We start from the raw sequence: 11,913 nt of genomic DNA, 5'->3' as shown, positions 1-11,913 counted from the left end.
TCAATGTGTTCTCAGTGTTATGTGGAATTGCTTCAATATTAACATGATTATGTGCAGCTATGTCAAAATCGGTGTTCAAATTACTCCTTATATCCCCAAATCGCAAGTTAATCGGAGAATCAGGGTTACCTTCAATTTCATCCACCCACGCAATTGGGCTTGAGTTCGAGTGAATGTGTGATAGCCAAGCAGAGAAATCCCTTCGTGCTGATGATTGTTGTTGCAGAGCCAATAGTGACGCCGCCGGAGATAAAATATCCCCAAAACCACCGTTTCCAACATTCTGGGTATTCACAATTATTGGCGCCAACACTCCCTTTCCTGTTCAAGGTCCTCCAAGATTCTCGCAGATGATCCAGTAGCTTGTGTGTCACTTCCATTCTTATCGAGGTTCGAATTTATTGCCTTCATCCGAGCTCTAGCTTTCCTTGCCATGGCGTCACTGCTAAGCAGGAGAGAAACTAGAGAGAGAAACGCGCGCCTCTTCGTAATAATCGTTCTTATATGTGCATGTTTTATTTTGCCTTCAATTCCCAACTTTCGTTCAAAACATATGTAAAAATCTGAAGCAGACACAATTCCAATACAAACACATTTCAACTCCAAAAATCCAACTCCAATTCCTTATTCAAGGCTATACAAATTCAATCCCCAAGCTCAATTTCTATTATGAACTTCCAATTCAAAGATATAAACCTTAAGCCCAAATCCTAACCTCGGGCTCCAATTCAAGCTCAAAGACATTTCCAAAATACAATTTCAAAATCCAAGTTCAATCTCAAGAAACGGGTGACACCATCATTCTCCGAGGCACCTTTCCACTCAAAATACTATAAGGCAAGTTTAATTCGGGCGTAGACCCCAAAACCGAGCATTCCGGGCGCCGACCCGCAAAACCGCGAAAAACCCGTACAAATCAGCAATCCCGAGAAACTCCTCAAAAATGACACTTTCAAACAAATAAAAAGCCATTCCTTAACCTCGAAGAAAAAGGACGGAGAAGGTACGAAAGAGCATCTTTTGCAAACCGCCAAAAGCACAAGCGGACAAACAGTTCTCATGTTGTCAGTCGTACCTGTGCCTGACGCCACCTCCTACCTGGACCTGGCGCAGATCCCTTACCCCCAACACATCATTCTATAAATAGCCCCCATTTTCTCCGAAGGAACGGAGGAAGAAACACACAATTTCGAGCAGCGAAGCTCTGCCTATTTCGAAACTCCTCCATATTCAATCCTCAAAATCTCTACAAAACACAATCATACAAATTCTTAAAACACAAGTTCAATGTTCTAACATCCTAAGCAATTTGGGAGTCCAAGCTTGGAAATCAATCAACATCCAAGTCTAGGTAAATTTTCGAGGACTATTCAAATCTATTTTTCTATCTTTTTTTCCCCATAATCCCATGATGCTTTTTGTAAGTCATAACTCACTCAAGCTAGGATTTGTACAGAAGGAGTAACCAGGGGTTTCACACTTGAATCCCCCTTTAATGGTCTTCCATACTCCATTTCCAAGTTTTAAATTTCAATCTTTAAGCTTTGTTTTCAAAACATGATTAGTAAGTTGAGGCTTTCATTCTTGAAAGTGTTCCTTACAACAATCATCATCCAATTCTTACAAAAATCCAAGATTTTATGAATGTTCAATGATGTTTGGAAAAGTGCAAACCCTTTTCCAAACTAGAACACATGAACATCAAAGTTTCATGTTTAATATTCAATTCCTACATTCAAAGTTAAATGATGTTTAGATGGGAACAATTCCTCTTTAAACTAGAACCAATTTCAAGTTATGGAGCTTATTAAAGATGAGGTCTTTTCACATGAAAAGGTTTAATATTTAAGAACCAATCATCCTAATTTCAATATTCAAGTTCAATAATTAAGTTCTATATTCAATATTCAAGTTCTATATTCAATATTCAAGTTCTATTTCAATGTTCAAATACAAAATCGATGATACTTTTTAATGAGCAACCTCATTTAAAGTTAGATTATTTCAAAGTAGAATCCATGGGAAACCAAGTCATACTTGAATAAGTGTTTCTCGTTTGGATTTCCAACACCAATCATACAAGTTCTATTTTTGCAATTTGATTCTTTATGCTTACATTGCTTTAATATTGCACTCTTCAATTCTGCACCTTTATCATTCATTCAATTTGGTTTACACCTAGTCCATTCTAGGTGGTGATGTATAATTTTACTTATTTCACTCTTTATTTTCTATTGTGATGCTTTGCTCTATTTGTTATTGCTTTCATCACCCAACATGCCAAATCAACAAAATACAAGTTCTAATTAATCACGCTTACCAAAGATAATTCTTGGACAACCAGACTAGGTTCCCTTCAATTTGACTTAATGAAAAGTGATCACATACAAAATTATCAAACTTAATGTTCTAAAATGCATGCCAAAACAAACCTAAGCATAGTGTCATGATTAGGATTTTCTTGCACGAAACTATCCTTGTCTTGATTAAACCAAACTTGTCAAATATTTCTAAATAAGTGCCTCGTTCCCTTATCCGAGTCTCTATGCGGTTTCAAGTCCTAGTCTTCTCCCTAGTCATCTGGTCTTTCCAAACCGGACGCATAAACTTGTTTGGTGGGGACTCCGTTGGAATTCAATATTCAATAGCCGTAGGGGAAATTTCTAACGCATTTTGCATAAATTGAATTCCGGATTTCAATATGTTCATACCCATTAAAGTCACTAGTCCGAACTTAGAATTTGGCACCCCTTGGGGGTTGGATTGTCAAAAATTAAGCCAAATCCAATGGTCGAACTTTTCGAAAAATCGGCCAAGTTTAGGACTTTGGCGTTTTCCAAATGGGATTCGTCAAATTACCAAAACATACATTACGAAACTCAAAAATAAATTAATACAAAATACGAGAGAGAAAAATAACTCGGCCCCTACAAGTATAATGCTAGTTGTTTACTGCATATTACATAGTTGTTGATGTATTACGAAAATATAACATTGAATGTACATGTGACCCACATTTAAAGCTATGTGACTGTACGTGATGCTTTTGATGGCATTTTCGTAATAAAACCATCAGTTAGTTACGAAAGTGTCATTTGATTGGGAAACTTTTTCAATCACTATGATTAACTTTGAAGACCTCATACTTGAATACCACATTTAATGGTATTTTAGTAAAATAATCACATGAAATTTTCATTTGATACATACTCTCATGGCCCCGTCACCAAATAGTTCAATCTGTCCTCTCAAATTTACCCGCTACGGAGAACTGTGTAAGGACAGAGATCATGAGAAACATGGGAATTTCACTTTTTTCTGGTAGGGTTCTAACTTACTTTAAGAATGGTAAGTTTTCTTCTTTTGTCTATAATTTCATTTCATTTTTTAATGTTGTTGATGTTTAATGTTTTATTAATGTAATTCGACATCCGTAATTCATATGTGTTTCAATTTTTGTGAAATGATCTTTTATGAGAGTAGTTGGTATTAGATTGTGCCTGCATCCTTATAAAAACTAATGGTAGTCTCATTGTTTGTTTCAGGATGTTTTAGTCTACAAATGTTTGCTCAACTATCAAAGTGACTTTTGTTCGTGGCTTCTGGTACCAATCTTCCTCAAAAGCTTTTCTTTACTAATATCCTAAATATGCTATAAGGTGTTTTTGAATTAGGTTTTGTTGTTTCTCCCGAGTAATTGTTGAAAAATGGTTGATTTTAATTGACTTGGTAAATTAACTTGGCGTTTTTGTTGTGTTAAGTTGTTAATTTTATGATGAATCGGTTCATTTTGATTTGTACATATTCCACTTTTAGGTTTTCTCGGTCTTCTTTTTCATGGTTAGACAGGGTGCTACGTCAGAAGCTAGCGGAGCCTTCTGGATCAAGCGTAGTGCGCCCGTTGCTGACGCACACAACTTGATCATGTGGGCAACCCTTACTCCTAATTATCGCTCCCTTCAAAACAAACATTTTTCGAAGATAAATATGATTAATTGTGCGATTACGCGAATAAATTATACGCTTAAATTGACTAATTATACCTGTAAAATAAGTAAGAAAAGGATTAGCGTTAATTGGATAGAGGCGGAAGCATTCAGCCACAGGACAGGCGAAGGCCACCAGCTTGCAGCGTAAAGCGCCAGAAGCCCGCACCTGTAACAAGCGCAAACACTTACCTCAGATTTTGTTATTTAGGTGATTTTACAATAATATGCAAATAAAATATTTAATATATACGAACAATTACACGGTTCGTGTGTTAATTAAAACCTACAAAATTCAACAAGGTAATTACAATTAATATATATAACTAACACTTGATTCGTGTATTAAAACCTACAATAACAATATTAAAAACTAAATAAACGAATTTGTACCTACGCATTAATACACACGTTAGACGATTTTAACATTATAAAATATGAATAAAATATATAAAATAACAATAATGATTACGAAAATGAAAATGAAATGAATTTGATAGGGTCCTCATAATTTTTACCTAACATATTTCCACCTTATTTTTTCTGATCTGAACCGCTATGAACTTATTTTTTCTAATCCGATCTAATCTGATATGATCTAATTTGAAGGTCCTGAAACAAGGTAAACTAAACATGGCCTTATTGTACAGCTAGCTAGTTTGAACCCCAATGATTAATTACCGTTAATTACTGTTTGTCAAACAAATTTGTCAACCATTGGAGTTACTCTTAATAATTTAAAACCCACCATTTCTCACATGACATTACTCTTTGTTGTTTTGATCGGATCATATCTAAAACAATTAAGTTAATATCAGATCAGAAAATAAGTTCAATTCAATTCCGTTTAGAAGAAATAAGGCGAACTAAATGGAACCAAAATAATAATTTTGCATGAGCATTTTACAAAGATGTGACATGCATTACCAAAAAAAGAAGAGAAAGAAAAAAAAATAAAAAATAAAAAAATAAAAGGAAGGAGAATGTGTCAATTAATTTGGGATTGAGAAAATACGATACATCAGAGTGACATAGTCCATAAAAGTTAGTTATAAGCAAGCCGTGAGCAGATTCTGAACAAAAGTTTTAATTTTTTTATTTTGAGAGGAAGAATCGGACCAGATTTGTGATGCTGCAAATTAGGAATATCACTTTTACCCCCACCCAAAATTGTCCAGATAAATGATTTACTTCCTAAATTATCCAAATCTTGTGCTTTCATTCCCTAAACAGCTGAACCCATGAAGTAAATAACCAAATTATTTAAGGAGCAATCCAAAATCCTTCTCTAATCTTGCAACAACCCAATATATCTCTCAGTTTCTACTAGAAAAATCAAGATGTGATCATTTTGCATTTGATTTTATTATATCAAAGTTTTCATTTTTAATATGGCCGCTTCTGGAAAAAAGGTTCTTGCAATGTCTGGCAATGGTGAAAATGGGGATGATCCAATATCAAATACCCATTTTTCATTTGGTCAATTGTTAGACTTGGGTGTTATTAATCAATATGGGCAGTTGCTTGGTGAATATAGCAGATTGGATGAAGAACTCTGGCTTTCGAAACCCGAGCCTGATGATGTAGTGGATAATCTGGATAGAAGCGATGATGGGGTTAATCATTTTGCAACTTCTGTAAGTTTAATTAACTTCTGTTCAATTTGTGCTCAGTTAATTCTACCGATTATATAATCAATACCAAAAAAAGTTTGTTTTGTTTTGTTAAATTTCTGAATAAGTTCTGCTGTTTACCTGTTGATAATTTTATGAACATATGTGTAGTTTGATGTTGGTTGCGTTAAGTGTATGATTCTAATGATTGATGGGAGCTTCAAAATCAATAACTTTTACGGAGTATTTGTTAATAGTGCAATTTTTTTTGAGGAAAACATTAGGCTGGCATTTTATTGCAAATCAAGTTCCACCAAAGTTATCGTACTTTTGGGGGAATAAATCCATAGTTCCATACAAAACAAGTTCAGCAATACCCTTTGCCACAAGGTAAGCAACAGTATTCTCGGCCCTTTTAACATGAGAAACAACATAAAAAGTAAAACATTGTGATAGTAAAATAGTAAGCCTCTTTGTTCCAGCCACAATCAGATTCCCTTCATGGTTTCGAATCACAACACCAAGCCCCACCATCACGCCCTCAACCACATGAGCATCAACATTGATTTTCATTATGGAGTATTTGTTAATAGTGCAAATTAAATGGCATAATCATAAATAAATTTAATTTCAAGTGAGACCAAATTATTCAATTGAGCTCAAATTTAATTCATTTAATTCACTTTTTTCCTTATCTATCTATATATATATAATATATTAAAAGGCGTTGTGAAAAATGTATATGTGCCACATAGTACTCTCCCCTTTACGCCACATCATCCACTCACCAAGTGTTATGCCATGTCATAGACAACCAAAACTAATGCAATGAGATTCAAACACAAGACCTCATGTGTAGAAGATAAGTTTCATTACCATCTTAACCAACCACCAATTGTGGTTTATTAATTCACATTAATTTATAAATAAATGTTAACATAAGTCTTAACACAACTAAATTTTTACATGACATTTTATTTTCTTTGGACTATTTTGAAAAAAGTAATGACAATTATAGCATTAAAACATGAAAAACATGTTGACGTAAATTATATATATATATATATATATATATATATATATATATATATATATATATATATATATATATAATTTGGTGTTTAATAATTTGAAGCACTTAGTTCCACTAGAAAACAAATTATACAAATGGTAAAATGATTTAATTGAAAAATTACTTAGCATGATAAATGACGTAGTGTGTCTTTGTAATTGACGAACCTCATGGATGTTTTCACTTTATGGAATACATGTATTTTGGTCAAATATTGAGCTCAAGAAAAATCTAAAATCTTAAGTATTGAATGTAGCAACCGGGGCATCGCCCGGGCCACACACTAGTTCTTTTTTATTTCCATCTCATTTTTTTTTTCCTTACCTATTTAGTTACAAAAATGTTATGTGATTTCGACTATTCACAAATAACAAAAATAACAGTAATTGATTTCAATTTTCCACGATGGATCATGTGTTAAACGTTGAAAATATTTCACTTTCGGAATAATGTGTTGAAAGGGATCTCCATATTGATCAATATGCTTGCCTAATAACATTGCTTAGCCTAGCATCCAAAGTTGGATTACAGTTGGGATAAAGATTTTGCGGAATCTAGTGAAAGAATAAACGAAAAATATTCTTGGGGTGAAAAACATTTGTGGATCAACGTTGTTAGTTATATGTATGTTGTTGCTAGATAGGGATAAGGTTGCGCGGTTTTGAAGTTTCTTAGACTGTAGCGTTAGTGCAATCCGTACTTATTGTTGTAAGAGGGGACTAGAGATCATTTAGATGACCAACTAGTTATGTTGGAAAGATGCAAAACCTTCTCTGCTTCGTTTGTCCCCAGTGGAGTCGTAAGATTTGAGATGTGAATTGTTCCATATCAGACTGCAGTTAGTGCAATCAATGTACTGCATGCAGATAAGGTGACTTTCGTGGCAGATTTACAGTTTTTTGAATAAGAGGAAATGGAGAGAAAGAGAGGGAGGGAAAACAAGTTCCATTGTTTGGATAAGGAAATGGAGGGAGTGAGAGGAATCCATTTTCCCTTCTTCTTTAATAAACAATATCCTTCCGAAATTGGAGAGAATTAGAGGGAAAATGGAGCTTCACCTTCTGCCTCCTTTCCTCCTCCTCCCTTTCGTTTCCTGTCTATCTTGCTATTCATGTTGGTATTTCCCTCAGTTGCAGTCATAGAGTTTAAGGGTTTGGCTATATATTTGTGGATGACGAGATGCAGCAAAAGGATCTTTTAGTAGGGTGAATGAGACTATGAGAGGATAAGGAGGTGGAAGGACACAGGTAGCTAAACACCTCCAGTCCTCCACAGAGTAAATGCTCAATTCCTTTACCATCCACCATAACCAAGGGAAACCCAAACTTCGTATGCTGTTTTATTTATGCATGAAAAAGAAAAAAATTCATAGGGTCTTCCTCTTGGAGATTCTATGTCTCATTCTAGGAACTGTAAGACTGAGTTAACCCCTCTTTTTTAATGTTCCATTGTGTTTCAGATATGTTGTACCCGTATCATTTTGAGTTCCATTGATCTGATTATGTATTTAGAATGCCGTTGCTACTTCTTAAATCCTGCCATCTCATGTCCTGTATGGAGAATTTGTATTTGGCTAGCTTTTTGAATCAGAGCCATCTGTGGTTGAGTGATATGAACTTTTACGCATAAGTCACTAAAGGATAAAACTTGTAGTCAATGTATTCAGTGAGACAGCTTTTTTGTTTTACATTTTCCAAAAAAGATCAAGCCGGAAAGGATGATCAGTTCTTTGTCCATACAGAACATCTTTAGCAACAGAATGGGGTTAACTTCACAAAAACATAGTTAGCTTTTCTGATGATATTCAATCTTGTAACTTCTTTCTACTTCTCATCTGTCTGTTGTGAACTTGTAAAGACTGTCTGCTCTTTTCAATCACCAGTTTCAGCTTCCTGCTATGTTAAAATTGACTGGGAATACTTTTCTTTTTCTTTTATGATATGAGTATTTTCTTGTTGTATGCTCATATGAACATGTCTCTTATCTGGACTACTATTTGGTTTTTTGCCTCCTTTCCTGAAGAGCATGCCTTTTTCTCCTCTCTTTTCTTCCTCCCCATTTTATTTTGTTTTACGTTCAAGTCAAAGCTCTCTGACTAGTATTATAAGAGCTGCAATTTAGTAAAGTGTTCTGCGGTACTTCTTTTAGATTGGTTTGACATTTTCACTGTATTAGTTATGCCGTTTGAACGCCTTGAGACCACTTACTACAAATTCAGTTCCATGCCCAATTTAAGATCTTCTGATTCCAGTCTAACTAGTGTATAAATAGATTACCAAAACAAATAAAAAGAAAGAAAAGGTAACGGAAATAAGAATTGATTAGGTACGACTTGGCAAAGTTAAATTGACCTAGGATATTGTGCTGGTTAGAAACTTTGGTTCTTGTGTTTCATCTGTAGATTCCTACTTGGTCATATTCTTGCTTCTAGAATCAATTCATCAGTTGGTCCCCTCTTCTCTATCCGACCCTCTTTTCTCTTTTGTATCTATGCTACTGCTTTCAACCTACTTAGGTTTACTGGTTTACTGTTGGATATTTTCTCTATTGATGATTTTTCCAGGCATAACCTCAACTAAGCTTGATTGCAAGGATAAGACTGATGCATCTACATCTTGTCGTAATTCGTGTATTAATGCTTAATGAGTTTACGCATTTATGAACATGTAGAGACACATCATTCCTTGAAATGTACTGAGTTTGTTATACTAATATTTGATAGGCTAAACATTTATCTGAAGATGTTTGTAACATAAATTGAATGTACTCAGTTTTGCACTCATAACAAATCATAAAAATGATGACATTTGGCCATTTTTTGTTAATTCAAAGTTCAAAGTTTATGTTGTGATACTAGCTGTCATTTGAAATAAAAAATAAAATTAGTTTTGTGATATGTTCCTCTTTCTTTCCATCTCATAATGAAAACTTCTTTGATGTGGTGCAGCCTTCAGAATTTGTAGACAAGACTGTCTGTGATGGAGGTATGGCAACTGTGAAAGAAAAGTTGACCTCCTTGAAGGATTGTTCTCAGAATCTGTCAAGCCCAATTTCAGTTTTCCAAACGAAGAGCTCATACTCAGATGACATAACTACAATATGTTCTCAAAGCAAATGCCTTCCACCCACTAAACACAAATTTTCAGGAAGCCTTCAGTTTTTGGGCACCACTATGTCTACTAGAGAGCAACGGTGTGGGCTTCAATCTGAATCAGAGTACTCTATGGAGTCCTTATCAGATGAAAATGAAGAGTCTATTCCATCCAAATCGGTACGGACTAGGAAAATTAGTGATTTACTTGACTTGGATTATGACCCCGCAATCAAGAAATGCATGCATTGCGAAACAACAGATACCCCGCAGTGGAGAACAGGGCCCTTAGGACGAGGAACCCTCTGTAATGCGTGTGGAGTTCAGTATAAACAGGGTAGGCTTTTTAGCGTCTACCGTCCTTTAAGGAGTCCGGCATTTGATCCTTCTTTACACTCCAATTTGCCCAAGAAAGTCCACGAGATGAGAAAAGGTAGCTCAAATGAAGGGGATCCAAATCCTCCTACTCCTAAACCCAAAAAAAAGAAAGTTGAGGAAATGAGGATGAGTAACAAAAGTGAGAGGGATCCAAGCCCGACTCCTAAACCCAAGAAAGTTGTGCCTACTCCTGAACTCAAGAAAGTTGAGGAGATGAGGATGGGTAACTATAGTGAGATGGCTCGGAACCTTTCTTTTGAACAAAGAAAAGCCGAGGAGATGAAGAAGGGTAACAATAGTGACATGGCCCGGGACCTTTCTTTTGAACAAAGAAAAGCCGAGGAGATGATCTTGGGGAACGAGAATGAAAGATATCAGAACCGTGCCCATAGAGCAAAGAAATTTGAGGAGATGAGAGAGAAGGCTAGCAATGTAGTTCAATCAGATTCTAGAAAGAGGAACCGGGAGTTTGATTCTTATCCGACTGTAAAACGCAAACTAGCGAGAAAAGTGGCCAAGAAGTGCCTACATTGTGAATCAACAGAGACCCCGCAATGGAGGGAAGGGCCCATGGGACGAAAGACACTTTGCAATGCATGTGGCGTCCAATACAAAGCTGGTAGACTATTTCCTGAGTACCGTCCTTTAAAAAGTCCTACTTATAATCCGTCTTTGCACTCCCATTTACCCAAGAAGGTCCTAAAGATGAGAATGAGCAGTTCTGAGAATTGTGCAACTTCTGGCAACCATGAAAAGCCAGCTTGAGTTTAACTTCTTAAGCAATTTTCTCGCAGAATGTATATGGTACTGTTCGCCTCTGCTAGTTCCCCGCAACTCACAGCTTCTTGTGCTCAGTATCCCCCTTTCTCTGTTTTTATGTACACATTACAATATGATAGCTGGATAGGAATGCCTGTTAGCCGCTAAAAATAGCTCAAGTTTGCGGGTTGAGCTGGCTAATTACAAGGGAAGAAATAGAGTAAAGAGTCATTGAATACTCTGAACCACATGTTATCTTTTTGGATTTTCATAGCTGGTGTCCCTTTTAGAATCTGTCTCCTAGTTATTTCATTCTATGTATAGTGTAATCTTAAAGCAGGTAGTATTGATTTCTTTGGTACAATATGATTATGTGAAGCAGTTAATTTTGACATCAGTAAATTATCAAAGGAGAATGTGTTCATTATGCTTTATCATGAGATCCAATTCCGAAATCAAGGAACATTAGTGTACGGGATACTCCCGTAGCCCAATTTAATACAAGAATAGCATTTTCTAGAATTATGGGCCCAAAAGACAAAGTCCTAAGGCCCAAATCAATGACCTAATAAATCCATCAAACACCTATTAATACCTATTTATGGGGGAAGGTTAAGAGGATCTCCTCCACTATCTCTCATCTCTCCCTACTTTATCTCTCATATGATACTTTTTTTTTTTTTTTTTTTTACTTTTTAATTTTTTTTTTTTTGAGAGGTAAGAAGAAAGTACATTAGGAGGCCCTCCGCACGTGGGTAACTCCTAAGTAATCGTTTGAGATAATAGAAGACAACATAGGGCTAATCCCCGGATTACATGCATAGTACTCGGAATCAGATGACCAACGTTTGGCAATCCAATCTGCCGTCTGATTAGCTTCTCTGTAGATGTGCGAGATCTCCCAAAAGTCAAAGTGTTGAGAAAGAAGCTTTTTGATATCCTTGATGATGGTGTCAAGTTTCCATGGTGTTGCCCATATTCCCTTCACGGTGTTTATGACTAATAGATTGTCTC

General features: G+C 35.6%; 1 protein-coding gene across 1 annotated transcript; it reads left to right on the top strand.

The window, feature by feature from the left end:
- The first annotated feature begins 4,969 nt into the window (after positions 1–4,969).
- Positions 4,970–11,291, top strand: LOC110783456 (GATA transcription factor 5). Its single transcript, XM_021987794.2, has 2 exons — positions 4,970–5,623; positions 9,619–11,291. Exons 1-2 carry the CDS (start codon positions 5,378–5,380, stop codon positions 10,903–10,905), a joined length of 1,533 nt encoding a protein of 510 aa, XP_021843486.1. The 5' UTR covers positions 4,970–5,377; the 3' UTR covers positions 10,906–11,291.
- The last annotated feature ends 622 nt before the right edge of the window (positions 11,292–11,913 follow it).

Source organism: Spinacia oleracea, chromosome 3 (genome assembly GCF_020520425.1).
Source record: "Spinacia oleracea cultivar Varoflay chromosome 3, BTI_SOV_V1, whole genome shotgun sequence".
In the NCBI taxonomy this organism is placed as follows: Eukaryota; Viridiplantae; Streptophyta; class Magnoliopsida; order Caryophyllales; family Amaranthaceae; genus Spinacia; species Spinacia oleracea.
Note: the sequence above shows the minus strand (reverse complement) of the source record. Positions and strands in the feature narration are given on the sequence as shown.